Below are 21,426 nucleotides of genomic sequence, written 5' to 3'. Positions count from 1 at the left end.
TTGTGACTACTTAGGCAAGAGCTGGACAATGTTTCTCTCTAGTGACAAAAAGGAGATTATAGATAGTGTTGTGATTTAAGCCAAGAGTTAAGCCATCACTTTAGACGAGGCAACTGGAAATGTAAAATAACCAATTTTGTGATAGTCAGAAAAACTCTTTTTGTGAGAGTTTAACTGTTCACTTACTGATTTATAATCGGATGTTTTATTTATTGATCAACTTCAAGATAGAGGCAAAAAAAAAAACTAAACAAAGACTATATTTGTTGAAACTTAAAAAAACAACAACAAAGGATAGTAATTAGAAGAGAAAGTCAAAATACTTTGTTTGTGTTAGCTATTTATCCATTGAGGCTTAAAACCTTCTGACTATAACAAAATACAATATAAACAATATTTTGGAGATCAAATAATCACCCTAGAAAATACAAGAAGTGGCCATGTGTTGTGTGGATGTACATGTAATCTGATCCACTGAGAGTCCGTTATGGAACAATGTTACCTAAAACTGACGTCATAATTTCAGCAAGACATTTGGACCAAAATTGCTTTGTAAATGCATAAGAAATATTTATAATCAATTATAATCATTTTTACTATATAAACTTGAGCTTAAGCGTCATTGAGTTTTTTTAAACTTGCAAATTGAAGTTAACTCTTGACCTTGAGCAGTAGGTTTGACAACAATTAAAATCCTATTGCCTACTACTGTTGCTGTACATTGTTGTACATTTGTACCACTATATACCTCTCAGGGGGAGGTTTCAGGGTAAAGGATCAGAATTGTCTTCTTCTTCTTCATCTTTCTTCAGTTTATTGGTGGGTGGCAATCAATAAATTGAACAAAGAAGAAGAAGAACGTAAATCTTATTCAGCTCTATTCAATTAAAAGTACGGTGGCCGAGAGAGCTCAACGCACTGCAACTCAAGAAAACACAGGCAAATACAAAAAACACAAGCAAATTAAGAAAATAACGGAAATGTTTCAAAGGGACCCCAAAGGAGTAATGAGCCTGGCTGTAGTTCAATGCTTTGTGAAGTTCCATCACTACTGACGCGTAGCAGACTTCAATAACTTTTTGGGGGGTCTTGGAAACAGTTTGGCGTCGTTTTCGCAATTTGTTTTGCGTGCTTCTGTATTTTCATGTTAGCATTTGCTATGAATTTTTGCAGCGCATGTTGTTTTCTTAGTTTGCATGTGTTTTTATTGTTTGCATATGTTTTCTTAATTTGCAGTGTATTGGGCTCTCTGGGCCACCATACACAGGCATTAAAGTGCACTTCAAACATCTCTGATTTGCTCTCCAGCACAACACCGAACTAAGAAGAAGAACATAACTTCAAATAAGAAGGAAAAGAACGTCAAATACAAAAGATAAAATACAACGTCTCTCTGTAAAACTCTTTTCTCTGTAAAAATACTTTTTATCTTTTACGTTGAGAGATACATTGGGCCGTTCCCGACGGACGCCGCTAGGTGGAACCTATGGGTGGAACGACCGGACAGACATTCTGCCGAAGAAGAGTCTGTTTCCTGTTCCGGGTCGTGGCTGTAAAACGTCGTGTGAACGGCGCCACTTTCAGCAGAAAGTTTCTCAGATAACTTGGTGGTTTGGCTGGATTACGCCTCAAAGACTTGATTATTTCTTTTGGACTCTTACAGCAAAAGCGGTCTGACAGAGGATAAAGACAAACAGTGAGGTTTGTATCTTTCTCTGAGCAGCTATCCGTTGGTGTTGTTAGCTGGCAGATAGCAACATGCTAACGGTAGTTAGCACCCTGCCGGGGAGTTGTTACGGATATAATTAATTTAAGCTCGTGTGTTTCTACTGGTTAATACATTTGTCAACTAGTCTAACATTGAACAGACGGTGTTAAGTTTTAGTCTGATTGTGCGTCTAAGAGTTAACATCATCTGAACGTGTATGTTTGTGTAGCGCTTGTTTACTGGATTGTGATTGTGTTTGCGTGAGTCCACGGGGACTGTGATAATCTTGTCAAAATTATTTATTGGTTTTCAACATCAAACAAAAAGCGGAAACAAATAAGCAGATGCAATTATGAAATAGCTAAAAGGTGAAATAAACCATGCATCACGGTCCACGCCATTAAGTGCAGACCACACGGGGAAAATCGTATGTAAATCGAAATAAAGATGTTAAAAGGGGCTTACGTCATGTTGCCAGTACGTGGAACCATAACTATCGTTATCACTGCATACAGACTAATAGATCTGTTCAGGTCAAAAACACTTGTTTCTCTTCGGATCGTATACATCTTTCACCTTTGCAACATCTAAGACATCAACGGAATCTATGACCACTAACTGACATACAGACACAACAACCTCGTGTTTTGATGGCGTGTAATCAAACTTTACGCCATGTGACGACTCTAAATGCTCCTTGATACTTTTTAGCGCGTCTGGTCATGATACACGTGTTTACCGAATTTCGTGAAGATCGGTGAACGTGAAGTAAGGGGCTTTACTTGGGTGGTCGCTGCTTTAATTTCAAATTACTCCAGAATACATACATTTTCACCCCTTTTGAATTTTCCAGCATGTTTAGGCCCTCAAAAAGGCAATTCATTTGCCATAATAATAATAATCATGTAAATTTCAAAAGGGCCTTCGCTCAAGCTCGGGCCCTAATAAACACCACCTTGAAGACAGAGGTAAAAAACAAACCTCACAAAAGGTTACTTTCCCCCCCTCTTCAGTCATCCATTCTTGATTCACATATTACCTCTTTCTGCAGACTCTTGTAGTACTACAGCCATATCCTCAATTTCCATTAAGTGGATGAAAGATTCCCAAATTGAAATCGAAAGTTTCCCTTTTACCTTTTAGGATGTTAGTGATTTTCTCCAATGAGAGACAGTAAGACATCTCCTTAAACCATTGGCCAAAATACGACCTACTTGTCTAATTCCACATTAGAGATGTAAGGTGCATAGCGTGAAGGAAGCATATATTAACTAAAGCTTTGTCTTTTTCTTAAATAGTAGGGCTAGTTGGATAAATTCTTAATATAAACTAGGGCTGCGAAGCACTGTCGGTGACCGGGCCCTAATGAACTTTGGGTGCATGGGTAGATTTATGCCAATTATCTGACCTATTGCATGTGACATCTCACACCAGAACTTCTTACATCCGGACATTCCCACAGGCAGTGAAACAATGTCCCTTTTTCTTCTCAGCACTTAATACATGTTTTTGGCTTATTACTTTTAAATGTATGTAATTTGACTGGGGTTAGTCGTAGACTTAGTGAATGTTGTTACATGTCGTTAACTCTGTGTTGTTCTTGTTGTGCAGGATCAGAGGATGTCTCTTCCGAAGCGAGAGGTGGAGGAGTTGAGACCATGGGTGGAGCGCACTGTGAAGAAAGTGCTCGGTTTCTCAGAGCCCACTGTGGTCACTGCAGCTTTACACTGTGTTGGAAAGGGACTGGACAAAAGGAAGACCATAGGTAACTGTTCTAACTATTTGAATCCTGCTATTTTTCATCAACAAAGTCTTGCGAATACCACACATTAGACATTCTCAGTCAGATTTCATTCTTCTGGATAAACATCAGCTACACAAAAAACAATGTTTCCTCTTGACTGTACAGTCAAAGCTAAAGACTCCAATGGCTTTAAGGTACATCATATAGGTGTGACCCTCATTAAATGTTCTGAATTGTAATGTCATCAGTTTTTGCAGATTTCTTTTATGATCATCAACTAACCAATTTGTCAACTTATAGTTTCAGCTCTAGCTTCGATAAGGTCAGGGTCACATGAGTGATGAGCAAATAATTGTATGTATTTTCTGTGCAACATAAAGGCACTCTAAAATTATCAAATGATACTGGATTTGCTTGAATTAATTGACATTTATTTCTGCAACAGACCAGCTGCGTCCTTTCCTCGATGACTCTGCGGGGGGTTTCGTGGAGCGTCTTTTTGAAGCGCTGGAGGAGAGTCGCAGTGCCCGCGGCAGCAAAGGATCCGGAGAAAAGAACCGCAAGAGAGACCTGAAGGTACACAAACACCAGAGGAGACTTTTATACTTGATTTCAACTATAAAGTGGAAACTGGGTTTCATGTTTACACATAAGTTTCTGAAACTAGATAGTTGAAGAAGAAAAAGCTTAAAATAATCGTGCAAGTTCTCCAAGTGTTAACACCCTTTTTTTGGCTTAATGGTAACATGTCTTTTTTATCAGATAATTTAATTTGATTGCTGTTTCTGTTTTGATTGTCTCAGGATGTGTTTGGGGATGAAACTGACCCGGGTGCCAAGCGAGAACCTCAGAACTCAGGAGATGGGACAGTGGCAAAGCGAAAACGGGTCCCTCGATTCGAGGAGGTGGAAGAGCGTGAGGTCATCCCTGTACCTCCATCTGAAAGCTCTGGCATGCTCACCAAAATGCAGGTATGATACTCCACTCTCCACAGTTAAGGCAAAATAAGTAATTTTTTTGCGTTATAATATTTTTTACCCGTACTCAAACTTTCTCTAATAGATTAAACAGATGATGGAAGCAGCCACAAAACAGATCAAAGAGAAAAAGAAACAACTGAATTTTTCATCTCCAACTCCTGCTCCACAGGTAAGACATTTTCCCCATGAAAACTCAGATTTTTCTCAGTACCGTGCATTTCAGACAATTTATAAAGTATTAAGCTGTTCTTTTTTCTCCCTGATTTTAGATGTTTTCCCTTGCTACACCACAGTCACAAATGGAAGCCTCCACAGTATCACGGCTTCTCAGCACCAATGCTGCTGCAGCTGTTGGTGGTGCCTCATCCATTGCCCCCTCCCAGGCTGCCAGCTTTATGAATGATGCTATCGAGAAGGCCCGCAAGGCTGCTGAGCTACAGGCACGCATCCAGTCCCAGTTAGCCATGAAACCTGGTATCCTCGGAGCATTGGGAAACACTGGGCCTCACAACCTAGTGGCACTAGCTAATCTACACGCCATGGGAATTGCTCCACCGTAAGTAGAATCTAAAGAGGGGGAAAAAAACATTTTAGTAATTTATCTTGATGTGGCAGAGTGAAAACGGACTGTTTTCCCTGTGGGCTCCTTTATTATAGGAAAGTGGAAGTCAAGGAGGTGAATAAGCCAACACCTCTTATCCTGGATGAGAAGGGAAGAACTGTGGATGCAAGTGGCAAAGAGGTTGAACTTACACATCGCATGCCCACACTAAAAGGTACGAATACAGAAGCCAATTAGACACAAACAGTCTTAATTTCTTGTTTGGGTGTTTCTCAATAAATTCCCCTCTCAATGTTCAGCTAACATTCGAGCTGTGAAGAGAGAGCAGTTCCGTCAGCAGCTGAAGGAGAAGCCTGGTGAAGACATGGAGTCCACGTCCTACTTCGACCAACGTGTATTTATAACACCAGCTCAACGCCCTCGCAGGGGCTTCAAATTCCATGACCAGGGGCGCTTCGAGAAGATTGCTCAGAGAATTAGAACTAAGGTTTGATTTTTGATTTTTTTTTTTAATTCTCAAATATTTTCATTGTCCGCATTGGCTGCTCTGAGCCTGGATATTTTGAATAGAGGACTTTGCAATTAAGATTCACCCCACTTGACTTTTGACCCTCCTGTGCTGATGTGTACCTCAACCAGGCCCAATTGGAAAGGTTGCAGTGTGAGATTGCCCAGGCAGCAAAGAAGACAGGAATCCAGGCGTCCACCAAGCTCGCCTTGATTGCACCCAGGAAGGAGATTGGAGAATGGGAGGTGCCCAACATTGAGTGGTGGGACTCTTTCATCCTGCCCAACAACGTAGACTTGTAAGAACCCACAGCTATTTGAAGCTTAAAGGCAGTATGATTTTAGGTTGAATGTAAAAACTGTGCCAAGCACAAATGATTACACCGTTTGTACTTAATTTAGTCTTTCTTCTTAATCTTTTGCAGAAGCACAGAAACAAAATTTGAACGGCTGGAGTTATTTGGTGTGACCAACCTTGTAGAACATCCTGCACAAATTAACCCCCCAGGTAAGTGTACATGAGATTAAATGTGAGCTGTGAACCTTTTAAACTTATGTTTCATATTATCATTATGAAGTAAAGCAAAAATTGGTGTCTTAATGGTATTTATTTGATTATTACCATACTAGTTTGATGGAATTATTAAAATATTTGTATGTGTGTGGGTTCACAGTTGACACAGATAAGGCAGTCACGCTTGGCGTGTACCTGACAAAGAAAGAACAGAAGAAATTGAGAAGACAGACGCGAAGGGAGGGCCAAAAAGAAGTTCAAGAGAAGGTCCGTCTGGGTCTCATGCCTCCACCAGAACCCAAAGGTACCTACACAAACCTGCAGTTACAATTTGGTGCAGTGCAAGATTAAACAGAATGCAGCTGATGATTGTTTTTCATTTCCACAGTGCGCATCTCCAACCTGATGAGAGTGCTGGGGACGGAGGCAGTTCAGGACCCAACAAAAGTAGAGGCCCACGTCAGAGCACAGATGGCCAAGAGACAGAAGTTAGTAACACAATCAACCCTCCTTTATTATCTTCTTGTATCTTGCAGTCATGGAGAATCACATATCATATTAAAGAAGAATAAAAGCCACCCTAAACGTTTTTCTAATTGTGTCCCCCTCCCTTCAGGGCTCATGAAGACGCCAACGCCGCTCGCAAACTCACAGCAGGGCAGAGGAAAGAGAAGAAGGTCAAGAAGTTAAAAGAAGACATTACTAATGGTGTTCACATTGCAGTGTACAGGTGTGTATTTGTAGGGAGAGATCAAACACTGTATTGCAATTACATATATATTGCAGCGTTTGTGTGTTGAATCACGAAAGTGTGTTTTAATTGTTGTACCTTTCCGTACAGGATCCGTTACCTGCAAAGTACTTCTAAGAAGTTTAAAGTGGAGAAAAATGCCATCCAGCTGTACCTGTCAGGCACAGTAGTCCTGCACAGAGATGTCAACCTTGTTGTAGTGGAGGGAGGTAAGGAAAACCTGTCCATGACACCCCACAGGGAAATGATTCTCAGGTTTACAGTGTTTTTTGCCAGTTTGACCAGTGCTTTGTAAAATATATATATATATATATATATATATATATATATATATATATATATATATATATATATATATATATATATATATATATATATATATATATATATATATATATATATATATATTGCCTTGAAGGAAAACTATTTGGTTTGACATTAAATGACACCCATTGATATTCGTAATTTCTTAAAGTAATGATCAGTCCATTTTCTCCCAGTTCAGTACATGATTGATCCTTTTCAGCATCTCACTGTGGTTCTATAACACTTCCTGCACCTTTTTTTTATAAACTTCATTATTTATTCCCAATTTACCCCAAAAGGTTGAAATGTTGTCTGATGTGTTGTTTATCTCAAATATATTGAACCTGTTTATGTGTCTGTTTCTAGTGCACAAGTTTTTAAGAGGACTAATGTCAAATATCAAATATATTTTTATTGTCCCATAGGGAAATTTGTCTTGGGCCAAAATGCTACAGCAGCTGCAGATAGGAACATATTACAACCAACAACAACAGTACACAAAGACATATCAAGCAAGACCCAGAATAAAAAGGCAGAATAAAAGTGAATTGAATATTGCACTTGCCCTAAAACAGTTAAAGGATAAATAATAGTGTCACCATTTAACGATCGTTTTCCATTCAAGTTACACCTTGAAGAAAATTAAGTTAAAGAAAAATCAAACTCATAATTGATGTATTATGTTTCTGGATTTTTACTCTGTTTAGGCCCCAAATCCCAGAAAAAGTTCAAGAAGCTGATGATGCACAGAATCAAATGGCAGGAACACAACAGTAAAAGAGATGGTAAGTTGTCTCTGGAGTCTTTTATCCCAGTTATCATGTGTTTGACAGATAATAAACTCCTTATTCTTTATTAGATCCTGATGGTGACGAGGAGGCCAGGAGAAATAACAAGTGTTGGTTGATTTGGGAGGCAAGTTTCTTTCATTGTATTTTATTGAAATTTTTTTTTAAAGTTTTTAATTGTCTGTTTTTTTTTTTGTTGTAATCTCATTTAAATCTAATTCCTATTGATTCTTCAGGGAACAGCCAAGGAGCGCAGTTTTGGAGACATGAAGTTCAAGCAGTGTCCCACGGAGAATATGGCCAGAGAGCACTTCAAGAAGCACCGCACAGAACAGTATTGGGACCTGGCCCTCAGCCAGAGTGTGTTGGAAACCTCGGACGACTGAAACCTGCACGGAGCTTCAGTCCACACGCCCCCTCCCAGACCTACAGCCTCACAGTCAGGAGATCCTCACTGCTGACCGGCTGCTTTCATCTGCCCAGCATACAAACCTAATTCAGAGACTTGAACATAGAAAAGCAGGAAGAATAATCCTGTGTAGGTCTTTATGAGGATGTGTGACAGATGAGTGTGTGTAGGAGAGTGTGTATGCCTGCATCATCAGTCTTTACCCGTAGGCACCTCTATCAGATCTTGTTATCTATTATAGATTAACAGGATCCAAGGCTATATATGAGGACGAGAAACTGTCAAACTATATCATGACGTCATTTTTTTTGTGATGAAACCCCCACATGTCCACTGATGTTGATCCCTGTGTGAGTGAAGCAGTTGAATAAATCAACTTCAGTGAGTGACTGCTGCTGTGCTAACACACGTAGAGTAAACCTGGAAGCACTGGAGGCTCCAGTTTCAGGACTGACTCTGGTATTACAGCTACATTTCACAAAATAAAAAATCTCCACAATGCATTTTATTTTCTTTTGGATAAAAGAGTAAATCTTTGACTCACTAGCGATATTTCTCTGTAATATTACAGTCAAAGCCTTAAATAAACAACAAAATGGAACAACTTGTGTGCGTGTTTTTGTATTGGCAGTATTAAATGCCCCTGATATTAAACTTTTACATGAAGCGTGACGCTGTTTGATAGTAAATATAGTTGTTTACGGTGGAGTCAGACACGGGGGCGTGTTCTCCCATCACATTATCTGCTCCATCCATCACCGTCAGCGAGCCATCGGCACACTGAGCTGCAAAGATGGCGGCCGGTTCTGGGGCTGCGAGCGGCCACGGAGCCCGCGGATCCAGCGCGGCTATGGAAGCGTCTCTGGACCGCAAGTTTCAAGGAGTATCCAACACCATGGAGGCCATACAGGGACTTTCCACCTGGTGCATTGAAAACAAGAAGAACCACAGCCTTATCGTTCGCCACTGGATGAAGTGGCTCAAGAAATGTGAGTAGCTAGCAATGTACGCTGAAGCTAACCCGCTAGCGTGCGCACTTTCAGCTAATTCAAATTCAATTCCTGACGAGCTGGGGACATTCCACTGACGCTGCTTGGGGTGGTGTTTTAGCGAAACGCGAACCGAGTCGGTGTGTCACAAAATAATGTTGATTTATCTCCTTAAATCGTTAATTCACCGCATCTTTGAAATGCAACACTGACGTTATCACTACTCGAAATTAGCCACTAATGCAGCTAAGCTAATGCTAACACCACCCCCCCCACCCCCCCACCCACAGCTAGACCTGTTTACAGCAGGGCCTCGGTGGGTTCACGATCATGTAAAAAAGCAACAACTCGATTCTGCACTTTTTGTGATAAATTATCACGCACGACACTGCTCATCTAAAACAACGAACTCTAACTCTGAGATAAATGTGTTCACAGCGTGTTGTGTCAGATTCATCATTAGCTCGAGTCGGTGCTTTGCAGTTTGATGTGTGTGGTGCATGATTGATTTTGTCGTGAAGCAACTCATTCAATCGAAGTCATGGTGAAGTCCAAAGTAGACTTCAAAATCGAATCCAATGCGTTAAAAGATTGGAAGATGATCCAGAGAGAAGCTTGTGTGTAAACCCAAGCCTCGGTTTAATGTCGTTTCGTAATCTGCTGATGCATCTTGCAGGAGGTCTGACACCAAAAAATCTGAATATGATGCTTTTGTTTAAACTTTGATTAAATGTTATCTGGTAAACTGGACAATAAGTAGCAATATAAATAAGAATCAATGGTGCAGTTGCAAAAAGCCAAGTACACGTTCTCAAGAATTGTACTTGAGTTAAATTTAATTGTAGTAGTGTATACATTTCATTAACATGTTGTAGTTTTACCCCACAGCAGATTAGTATCCGTTATAGTACTTTTTATTCCACTACATGTTTTTGGTTACAAGAGGCACTTTGCATATGCAGATAGATAATAATAAACACAATTAACAGATACATCGTACAATTTCGGTTCTTGTCCATTGGGGGAAACGTATAAGCTACTTAACAGAATATTGAGTAACGTTAATTCTATTTTATCAATTATTTTACCTCCACCAACAATACAAGTGATATACACAGTATTTTAATATGTAATACATGTTGTTCTAAAATTCTGAGTGGCTTTTGTTCTTTCAAATATCTTTTGATGCTGAAACGTTTGTGTTATTAGTAAAGGTTTGAATGGAGGAGTCAGACTTGAGTAGTTCTACAGTATGGTAATGTGTCTTTCTGTAAATGTAAGATATCAGTACCCATTCTACCTCTGGAAAGGAGTTTAAGTTCATAATTAATGTAATTTTAATCACTTGGGAGTTACTGTGTTGTAACAGGTATTCAAATATATTCCAGTTGGTGGAACTAATGTAAGTTTATATGTCCATTGTCGCATCACAAGTACAGAGGGATAGTTGTTTGAATGTACTATTAGTCCAATATTTTAGTTATTGCTGATATATCCAAATTTAGTATAATTTGCACCAAATTAAAAGTTAAGTAGTTTATATTTACTGTATAATAGGTGTGTCTGGAAAAAGTAGCAACTGCATTTGTTCGTGTAAACAATGCAACTAGAGCTGCAACTGACAATCATTGGATTCATCTGTTGATTATTTATCTGTTCCTAGATATAATGTCAGAAAATGGACAAAAATGATTATTGCAAGGCTACATGTTTAGATGACTTAATTTGTCAAACAGAGTAAAAACCCAAAGTTATTTAATTTACTATTGTATATGACCAAAAAAATCTTCACTTTATCACATTTGAGAAGCTGAAACCAGAGGGTCATTCTGCCTTAAAATGATTATTTGATTATTAAAATGGTTGCAGATTAAATTTACCCCAAAGCTCTGGGTTCTGTGGTTTTGTGACTCTTAGATGCTGCACTTAAAATACTGCAATTGGTGGTAAGGGGGGATATGCATGTTCACTTATTAAATTAGCAGTAATCACTGGTTGGAGCTTTTCATTGTGATCAATATTTACTGTATTTTTGACGATATCTTAAAGGAACAAAAGTCATCCAGAGATGAAGACTCTGAAAGGAGATGTGGTTGAAATTTACTAACTTTAAATTTAAATTACAGCAGGATTAATCTTATTGTGATGTGTGTTGTAGAAATGTATGACTTGTTCTTCATTATTGCTTCTGAGTGGATTGAACGTAATAAGGGGGAGTGAACTGCACTGCGCTTATCATCTGCAATGTCATCTGCATATCTTCACTTTTTTATACAGTGAAATCGTGAGTTCGCTTTATGGCTTATTCTAACAGTATACAGTGTTTCTGAAATTGGTTATTTTACACTTTGTTTGATATCATCTCAGTACTTGGTATTAAAATATGCATTAAGCAGTGTTTGGAAACCAAAAATAATATTTGTAGAAGAGGTATTGCATTGTAAGCTGATTGCTTTTTAAAACCTTTTTAATACCTTTTTTTTTTTAAAGTATCCCACATGTTTCTCCTGATAAAGTTTGGTGTGTAGGCCTTGATGTTGACAAAGAAAGGATGGAATATAATGTTGAGAGAGGGAAGTTGGTAGCATACAAAACAAATGTTGAATTTTGTCTGCTGGTTTTCTGCTGCTGTTGTATTCAAACGTTTAGTTCCCATATTTGTTTGGAAAGAATTTCCTCTGGTGGAGTAATGTTTAGTCTGATGAAGAAGAGGCTGGTAAATACCAAGTCAAAGTTTAGGAATAATTTTTTAAAATCTTTTCCCGTGTCTCAAATCGGATACTTCAGTTAATGGACTTCAGTGTGGAACAATGTGTACACATCATATTACCATCTGTGTGATCTCAAGCCTCTGTGCTGAAATTAGTAGAGCTGAAATATCCATTAAGGAGTTTCTGGTTAAATAGTCAGTGTCTGTTAAGTCATCATGTGGCTACGGCCATCAAAAAAATCCCCACCCTCCAACAGTGATAACAAAACACTGAATGACAAAAGCTTATGCTGACAACATGTAACAAACTGCTATGCACTGGCTAAGCCATTGTTTTCTGATGAAGAGCAGCGACAAGTAACCAAGAGCCGATCTACCATCATCATTTATTGCTGCAGGGTCTTTCTAGGCTATGAAATGTTGGTCCCGTATCAGAAAATGCTCTATAAATGTCCCAAAAGGTATAAAGTTGATCCATGTTGTCAGTCCATGCCAATCAGTTTCCAGTCAAGACTACAGGGGTTTTCTTTTCTCCGACCTTGTAGTGAAATATTAGCTCACTTAACAACTCCACCAAGGAGGTTATGTTTTCACCCATGTCTGTTTGTTGGTTTATTTGTTTGTAGGATTACGCCCAAATTTGGTGGAGGGATGGGGAATGGGGACATTTTGGTGTGTATTAAGGGGTGGATTTTTTTTCACTTTCATAGTATTGTTTGGCTTTGGTGGAGGTATGTGCTCTACTCTGAGCTATTTTAGTTTCGGGAATGTGATTCCATTTTTTATTGCAAATTTTGACTTATTGATTAGCTCAGAAAAGAGACGGAAAACCTTGTCTCATGTGTGGATGAGTGTCAGAAATATGTCAATATCTGCAGCATGCCCTCATACCTCAGCACCAGTTGTTTCTGGAATAGTTTTTAGAATAAGTTGTGATTGTGTATACTAGAGGTGCAACAGTCATAGCTTTGTAAATGCTCCGTAAACAAGCTCAATTGATTGATAATCTAAAGAGGCACTGCAATGTTAATTACATGGAATGATAAAAAAGAAGATTCCGTTTCATTCCTGTAATGTTACTTATGTAGATGACATTTAAAAATAGAGTCCATCCTATAATGTACAGCATAGTTTCATGTTGATCGGACTGATGGATTGGAATTGATGTTCATCTATAACACACATAATCAGAACTTTATATCAGTTAGATTACCACTCGATATCATGCATCAGACACCAAGTATCAGACAATCCATGTTGTGTACTTTGTTGTTTTCACTGAATTAAATCAAGTGCAATCATTTTTCATGATGGAACAAGAGATATTAACAGACAGATAAGTTGTTTTGTGTTACAGGAGAAGTCTGATATTTAATTTTACAGCTGCAACGTTTGGTTTTTAAGTCATCCTACAAAAAATAACGTATTCTGTTAGATTTACAGTATTTGTTCTGCATGTGTAATTTTGGTGAAGAAAGCCTTTTTTGTTCAAAGGCACTAGCGTTGCAATTGCATTTCACATTTGTAAAAAAAAAAAAATCACAGTCAGATTTTTAGACTTTTCCCCATTTGTAATGTAGCAGAGAGAAGATGAGCAACAATGAATTCTTTGAAAGCGCAATGATCATTCACAAGTGACACAAACCTTTGTTGTATGGACTGAATGAAACATCGCACTTGACATGTCATATAGTTACTATTGTGTGTTTGGCTGTGTATGTGCAGGTTGAGTTTTGTTGTTCCTCACTAGATACAGCTCCTTCTTATTCTCATTTCATTTGAGGTATTATTGTCAATCTGTTTCAAGTGGACCCTGCTTGTTAAGGGTATAAAGCAGTGTAAAGTGTGTTTTCATTTTAAAATCCTGATATTTTGGGGTAACATTAATGTTGATATTTAGGAGTAAAGACACATTATTTTATATCGTTGGATGAGTGGTATTTTGGATTCTTAATTTCTTTCCGCATTGGTATGACTTTTTTTGTCTCAAACAATGGAAGTTACTTGCTGATGGTACTGAGGTATTAATGTTGTCTTTTAGAAAAACAGATGCTGTGACATCTGCTAAAATGTGACATAGTAAACAAATTAAAAGGCAGCATTTTCTCCCTGGAAGTCAGAGAACATGATCCAACGCTTGTGCTTATTGGCTGTAATTGAATTCTGGTCAAATCCGGCTGCTCAGTGAGCTGTTTAAGGGATCAGTAGATATGATACGGTCCTTGCCATTGTATATCTTTTGATGGCAATGGATCACTAATGCTAAAGTGAGGTTACCATGGAAACAGATTTTTAGATCTACTAGTGTCTGTTTTTACTGGTATGTTTTATTTCAGTAGTCAATCTTGTGTTTATCATTTCTATTCTGTAATTTAATCAAATGCTAAAAGGCTTTTGTATGAAACCCAGCGGAGATAAAGACAGTTATCATTGAGTTGAGGTGTAATGAAACTGAAACAGTGATAATAACGTTCATTATGGTTGTAACATGATACAGGAAGATTGTATCATGACACTTCCAACTGAATGTGTCACATGAATCTTTTGGGACAATCACAATCAAGTACATAGTTTGGTTAGCTTAATTAGTTCAGGACGGATAATAACCCAGAGATAACAGGTTCCATTGGCACATTCAAGTCAGCAGTGTGGGAACGTTTTGGTGACCTAGTAGCTCAGAAATATAGGTCTGAACTGAACTGTGGATTTGTTACACCTGACTTATTGTGACATGTCATTGCCACCCTGGCCATATAATGCAGGTACCACTGTCTTGGCTGTCTTTGATTATTTAGATAGTTAAGCCTTGCATTTTCATTGGAATATACAATAATGCAATGTTTCGGTTTTTTGATTTAATTATAGACGTTCTTATAGAACTCAAAGGTTGATTAACTAATATTCCTCTGCTCTGCTTTCTGCAGCAGTTCTGAAAACACTATTCAGGAAATGCAGTGCTTGTTGTGGACATGTCCTTCTGCATTACATTCACCTTGTTTGCCAACTTTTCATCGCAGATCAATCTTTCTTGTAAATCAGCAGCAGTGGTGGGTAAAGCAAACAAATCTGTCCACGTGCTATAAAGTGTTTTCCTCCAAATTGAGGGATTTATATCTGGCATAGGAAAACACCCACTCAGGCCATCCCAATGAAAAGGTAAAAAAAACAAAAAAACATTTCCTTCTTATTCATTGCCACATTTTTTGACACAGCCTGGGCAAAAACTTTGCTAGCTTTATTTCTAAATCTTACTTGCATTTCAAATACCCACGAGTAAAGTATACTCGTATACACTATGATACTTTTGTCCACTGTCTTTGATAGCAGACATTTCAGACACAAACATGGGGAGACGGAGGAAGAGGTGGGGCATTTTATAACAAACTTCTCTGGCTGCAAAAGAACCAGTTGCAGTTATGTCATATGCCTCTTAACCATTCTGGTATCAGGACACCGCCAGAGTAATGAACAGTCTTTATTTAATACCGTCTTGGTTTGTCTGCTCTTTTCAGCTGATAACACTCATCGCTTGAATCTCTTCTACCTTGCCAATGATGTGATACAAAACTGCAAAAGAAAGAACGCCATTGTCTTTCGTTCAGCCTTCGCGGAGGTCCTCCCTAATGCGGTTCTGCTTATTAAGTAAGTACTAAGGGTTGGTGTTTACCTGTGTTATTAACCATTTGTTAGAAGTCTTTGTTGTTTTTAATTTTCATGGATATTACTGGCTAAAAAGAGTCTGATTTCCAAATCTTCTCATCTTGTACATGTTGTCATGTTATGTCATAATTTTTCTCTGTCAGGGATATAAAGGTACGAAGGTCAGTGGAGAGGATCCTAACAATTTGGGAGCAGAGGAGTGTGTATCCTGAGGAGCTCATCACCCAGCTCAAAACCAACTTGACCAAAAGGGAGAAGGACCGAGAGAAGCAGAAGCAGAAAGAAAAGGAGAAAGAAAAGGAAAAGGAGAAGGAAAAGGAGAAAGAAAAAGAGGCTCCACCTGCAAATAGTCAGTTTGTCATGTCAATCAAATCTAAAAGTGCAGTTTTCTTAAGTTGCATCCAACTAATGTTAGATGGTAAATTATTTCCAGAAGCAACTGTCAGTGTATATAACATTTATATTTTACTTTTATTTTTTAGCCCCAGCTACCAACAAAGCTGCTCTCAAGTCAAAGATTGTAGCCGAGTTCACAGTAAGTTTTTTGTTGTGTTAAATAGCTTTGTCCTGCATATCGTATATTGTCGACCGTTGCTCTGTAAAACTGAATTTTCTCCTCTTCTCTAGCCTCACTCCTTTGTCGACCAGTTGTCGAGATACAAGAGAGCAGTGGCAGAAGAGGAACTCAAGGAGAAGCAGCTGGCAGCTCTCAGGCTGGATGTCTGCAGCACAGAGGCCCTCAAGAGACTTAAAGGTCGGATGTCACCGAGCTTATTTCTGCATCAACATGCACTCATTGTCCTTTGCACTTTGTCTTAAGTCCCAAACACAACTGACTCTTAATGTGTCCCCCTCTTCATGCCACGTGATAAGACATTACTCATTTGTAGGGGAGGTGTAGATGTAGTCTGTGGGATTTCTGCTAATGTTTCTTCAGTAGAAAGTTGTTTGTTGCAGTTCACAGTTAACCCTCAAGATTATCATAAATTATTTGAGTTTTAACTGGTGCTGTTGATTCAGTACATAATGTATATTCTGCTGTAAACCACGAGAACACTCACATGCCTAGTGAATTTTTTGGTTTTAGACTATATTATACTACTATATACTTATTGGGAGGCAAAAAGTATCCACAAACAGTAGAAATGACTTTAGTGAAAAGGATGGTACAGAAGTAAAGGAACTTTAATGTCAGTAGAATAATTTTAAGAAAACATAATTTTTTGTTTTGTATTAAAACTTTGCTTGTCAATTTCTCCTGCTGCAGACAAGGCAGGAGGGAACAAGTTCGCAAAGGACGTTGAGGACGGCAGTTTAAAGCTGCAGGAGTTTGTCAGCTTCCTGGAGCAAGAGTTGAAAACAGGGCCTCCTCTGCTGGAAGCTTTGGGAAATGCAGACATTTTCTACGAGATGCAGTACAAGGAGGTTAAGATTGTGGCCAATGTGAGTGAGGGGTCGAATTTTGACCTAGACTATTATTGTAATGATATGATTCCTGTATTACTTTGAAAGGAAAGTTGGTGAATTGATCCTAGAAACAAATAAATGTTACAATAGATGTTCAAGTAGACGTTGTTTTTCTTTATCTCGCGTTTAATTCTGTTTCTTTTACTTTCTTGTTGCCGTTCTGTTCAGGCATACAATGCCTTTGCCAACCGTGTGGCCAGTCTTAAAAGGAAATTGGATTCCCTCAAGTCGACTCTACCTGGACCTGACGACTCCCCCATCCCCTCTCCCTCTGAAGATGCCCCCTCCCCGACTGGCTCCGACTCGCCCTTCCTGGGACAGGTGGCTACCAGAGCCCAGGTGGATCCAGAGCTCGACGGCAAAGCAATGGATGAAGGAGAAATACAAATTGACAACAGAGACATGGAGGACATGGATATGTCTGATGAAGAATCTGATGCTGCCACAGCAGGTTAGTGGCTGCAGAGGGTTTTAGGTCTCAGGTTGCAGTGTTAAAAAAAATCTATTCAGATCCAGGCTGCCCTGTTGTAGGGTTGTGATTTAGATTTTATACCGTATCAGCTCTTTTTGCATTATTGTCATCAACAGATGAGAAGAAAGAAAAGGCGTCTGCTGCTGTTTCCAAGGCTACAAAGTCCGATTTGGCACCAAAGGTTCCAACTACACCTACAAAGGCTGCTAAGACGAACGCTAACACAGCTGCTGTTACTACGACTCCAATGACTCCCACCTCTGCCTCTGCTCAGAGCGCTCCCACCAGCCCGCTGGGAGTCAACCTGGCGAAGGTCGACTTAGGAAAGATCAGCTCCATTCTCAGCTCCCTCACGTCTGCCATGAAGAATACAGGTTTGTTTGGGTTTGGGACAAGATGGTAAATTTATCATCAATAGTTAACATTTATTTAACAATTCCCCTGGGATCATAAGTAATTGTGAGACTCAGTTAAATTCACAGTCAAGTTCTGACAGATACACACTGACATTTCTGTAAGTACAATGTATTTTATTCTTTGGAAGTTATTGGTTATTACTGTTGGTCAAAATATTTGTACTGTTTTTGAGCAGAAGTAATGGCAGGTTTCTGTTGAAACGTAATTGTTTACCTTAATGTAGTATCAAATGGTTTTTATCATCTTCATCACTTCCTGATGCAACACATACCTGATGCCAACAATACGATACATTAAATATAATATAAAGTAAATAACCAATGTGTGATTCACCCCTGTTGATATGCAGTGAGATTCAACACATTACAACTTTATGTGATATGATGCAATTTTGCGGTACAAACAGATTCTGTGCCCCCCCCCCCCTCTTTTATGAGAAGAAGTCTTACCTGACCTGAAAAATGATCACTGCATGGTGTAGTGCAGCGCAGGATTACAAGTATACGATTTTAGTTTAGAGCTTCAAATATTCTGTCTCTCTGTCCTTGACTGTCTATCAGCAGCTAGTCCGTCACCTCGGCCGTCTCCTGGGACTCCCACCACCCCCTCTATCCAATCAGCAGCCTCCAAAGTGACCCCTCCTAGCCCTGCCCTGGCCAGCATCCTGTCACGTGTTGACATCACACCTGAAGGCATACTCAATGCTCTGTCTAAAACAAACACACAAGGTAAGATCTACAAACGCTGCCTGTATTTTAAATTAAAGATGATATCCCAAAATAATATGTATATGATATACAATTATCTTATCTGTCCCCCTGTGTTTCTATCTTGGCACAGGTTTGTCCTCTCTCCTGCAAAGTGTGACAAACACTGCCTCCGCTCCTCCCACCAGAACCTCCCCTGAGTCTTCAACAGTGAAAACCCCACTCAGCCCAACCACCCCAAAAACAAAACCCAGTCTGGGGAACAGCCTCAAACGTGACGCGTCTGGAAGAACCAGAGACTGGGAAAAAGAGAGACAGCTGTCCCCTCCTCCACCTCCTCCTCCTCGTCCCACAGTTCCTTCTGTCTCTCCCCCCAGCCTAGAATCGAAAATCAACAGTTTCTTGCAGGGTAATCCAGGTTTTAGTCTTGCTCTAGGTGATGTCAGTCCCGACGGGGTGGAGGGGACTCCAGTGAGAGATGAGGCGGCTGGAACCCCCACCCAGGATGAGATCATGGACACGCCTGGGAGTGTGACAGAATCTCTAGGGTCTTCTGGAGGTCATAACCTCTCACCCACAGCCTACCGCAAGGAACCCTGGGATGCTGTGATCACCCCGTCAGGAGGCAACAGCGATGGAGAGTTCCTGAGCTCCTCCTCTTCCCGATATGGAGCTGGGAAAAAGAACAGCACAAAATTGAAGGAGGATGAAGCGATAAATGTAAGGAGGCAGGTCTCCTCCTCCCCCAGTAATGACATGAAGGGTAAGAAAGATGGACAACACAACCAGTTAAGGATGATGGGCATCAACAGAGCAGGAGAGAGGAGACTCTCTTCAGGCTCTCGTAAAACGAGCACTGGCTCAGATGACGGAAGTCTGAGTGGAAAAAGAGAAGACAATGGGAAAGAGGCTGCAGGCAGGGATAGGAAAGAGGGGCAGTACCATCGTATTGAGACACTAGTGTCACCCTGCACTGAAGGGGCACCTATCCAAACTCTGGGCTACTCTAATCGCCCCCTTGCTGGAGAGCGCATCAAGACGGTAGAGAGCATCCGCGTGATTGGCCGGGGCTCTCGGCGAGGAGGAGGTGCTGGCGGCCGGCCAGGAGGAGCGATGTGGTATGAAGAGGAAGAATACATGGAAACTCAGCCTCCCTCACCCCGCACTGGCCCACCTCCTCTTAACATTGGCCAGGGAGGCGCAGAGGACATGACCCCCTCCATGCCACCTCCTCACCCACAACTCCTCCTCCCTCATCTTCACCCGCCTCCGGGCCATCCTCACCCACACCCCCATCCCCAAGCTCAGTTCCAAATGCCCTACCACACGGACCCTCCGCCATCACACCACCACCAGCATGCTCTTCCTCCTCCATCCTCTTTCTTCAGCAATCCTCCACCAATCCCCCGACCCCCTCCCCCCCCCTTTACCACAGCACGGCTCCTTGCCCTCTGCAGTCATGGTGGGAGGAGTGTTGGTCCCCGTTGACCGTCCCCTATCTCTTCCTCCCCAAATCAGACCTGACGGTGTTGAGCGAGGCGGAATGGGGAGCAGAGGAAACAAAGGTGGTCCTCCACCCCTCATGACATCATTGCTAGGTGAGCCCCATAAGATGCCCCGCCCTGGCACAGTTAAAGAGCCTTTTTTCCCACGCCATGCACCCCCTCTTCACCGCCCAGGTACCCCTGGTGTCCCTCCACCTTTACTGGGCAGAGTGAAGGAGCCACTCAATCTACCTCTTCCACCCCGCTCTCCCTCCTCCACATCCTCCACAACCTCTCCTTCCACGCCTAATTCCCCTGCAGTCGACTCTGGCCCTGGTCGTCTCCCTTCTCAGTCCGCTGCCCCCCCTCTCCAGAAACCCCCTGCCAGTCCTCCACCTCAGCCCCGCAACCAAACCTCGAACCCCGTCCCCCTCCTCAACTTGCCCACTTCTCGGCCCCCAAACCTTTCAGGTCACATCTCACAGAGACCTCTGCTGCGAGGCCGTACACCCTCTCACCACCATAACCAAGATCACCACATGGGGGGATTTCGTGGGGGCAAGCGGCACGGTCCTCCATTCACAGGTGGTCCTTTCCATCATGGGCAGAAGAGACCCTTCCTACCCCCACGCTACTGAAGTGGTCATCTATAACAAGCTGAATGAAGTGCAAGCCACACATCTAGCAGCGCAGTGTGTGTGTTAGCCCCACTGGTATGAGCCCAGATATCTTTACTCTGTTAATTAGCTTAAAACTACCTTGAGTCATGTGTAAATAACTGATTAAATTTTCATGCTTCAGCTCCGTAGGCAGCCTCCTTAAACTGTACAGCTAAGAGTTCAAGCTAGAGTGTTGTGTATCAACCCTCAATCTGTCCCTTCTTACCATTTCTCCATACACAATAGAAAGTAGTTTCATTAGGTTCAAGAGTGACATAACAATAGGAATGATACAGATAGTTGAAGCAGAAATGAAACTATACCTAGAAATGTTCTACCTATGTGAATTTTGAGTTACACTACCTGAGAGCGAGTCGGAGCTTGAAAAGGAATGGTTGTCGTGGGATACAGAGGAAAAGAAACAAGAAGCAATAGTTTGATTAAATGAGCGTATTTGTTTTCTTTTTGAGAGTTGGTTGAGAAGATCTGTTCACTAAAAATGAAGCTACAACCAACTTAGCTTAGCATAAATACTGGAAAAGAGAGGAAATGTTACCTGGCTCTGTCCAAATGTAAAAAGAAATGTCCAGGT

General features: G+C 40.6%; 2 protein-coding genes across 4 annotated transcripts; both read left to right on the top strand.

Moving 5' to 3' along the window:
* The first annotated feature begins 1,256 nt into the window (after positions 1 to 1,256).
* prpf3 (PRP3 pre-mRNA processing factor 3 homolog (yeast)) lies at positions 1,257 to 8,871 on the top strand. Of its 2 annotated transcripts, XM_034611778.1 has the most exons (17): positions 1,257 to 1,701; positions 3,320 to 3,473; positions 3,898 to 4,028; positions 4,256 to 4,423; positions 4,515 to 4,601; positions 4,702 to 4,988; positions 5,090 to 5,208; positions 5,294 to 5,481; positions 5,634 to 5,800; positions 5,927 to 6,009; positions 6,176 to 6,319; positions 6,404 to 6,503; positions 6,632 to 6,745; positions 6,857 to 6,975; positions 7,780 to 7,857; positions 7,932 to 7,987; positions 8,097 to 8,871. In XM_034611778.1, the coding sequence occupies exons 2-17, from the start codon at positions 3,329 to 3,331 to the stop codon at positions 8,244 to 8,246; spliced, it is 2,136 nt and encodes a 711-aa protein (XP_034467669.1). In that variant the 5' UTR covers positions 1,257 to 1,701; positions 3,320 to 3,328; the 3' UTR covers positions 8,247 to 8,871. The 2 variants fall into 2 exon arrangements, with proteins under 2 accessions (XP_034467669.1, XP_034467670.1); XM_034611779.1 differs by lacking the exons at positions 7,780 to 7,857; positions 7,932 to 7,987; positions 8,097 to 8,871 and adding an exon at positions 7,163 to 7,622 and having other exon boundaries at positions 6,857 to 7,062.
* Positions 8,872 to 9,032: 161 nt separating this feature from the next.
* On the top strand, positions 9,033 to 20,888 carry rprd2b (regulation of nuclear pre-mRNA domain containing 2b). Of its 2 annotated transcripts, none has more exons than XM_034610892.1 (10): positions 9,033 to 9,258; positions 15,481 to 15,610; positions 15,772 to 15,977; positions 16,111 to 16,163; positions 16,256 to 16,382; positions 16,896 to 17,071; positions 17,264 to 17,546; positions 17,684 to 17,941; positions 18,548 to 18,712; positions 18,825 to 20,888. In XM_034610892.1, the coding sequence occupies exons 1-10, from the start codon at positions 9,063 to 9,065 to the stop codon at positions 20,177 to 20,179; spliced, it is 2,949 nt and encodes a 982-aa protein (XP_034466783.1). In that variant the 5' UTR covers positions 9,033 to 9,062; the 3' UTR covers positions 20,180 to 20,888. The 2 variants fall into 2 exon arrangements, with proteins under 2 accessions (XP_034466783.1, XP_034466782.1); XM_034610891.1 differs by having other exon boundaries at positions 18,545 to 18,712; positions 18,825 to 20,318.
* The last annotated feature ends 538 nt before the right edge of the window (positions 20,889 to 21,426 follow it).

Source organism: Hippoglossus hippoglossus, chromosome 16 (assembly GCF_009819705.1).
Source record: "Hippoglossus hippoglossus isolate fHipHip1 chromosome 16, fHipHip1.pri, whole genome shotgun sequence".
Lineage (NCBI taxonomy): Eukaryota > Metazoa > Chordata > Actinopteri > Pleuronectiformes > Pleuronectidae > Hippoglossus > Hippoglossus hippoglossus.
Note: the sequence above shows the minus strand (reverse complement) of the source record. Positions and strands in the feature narration are given on the sequence as shown.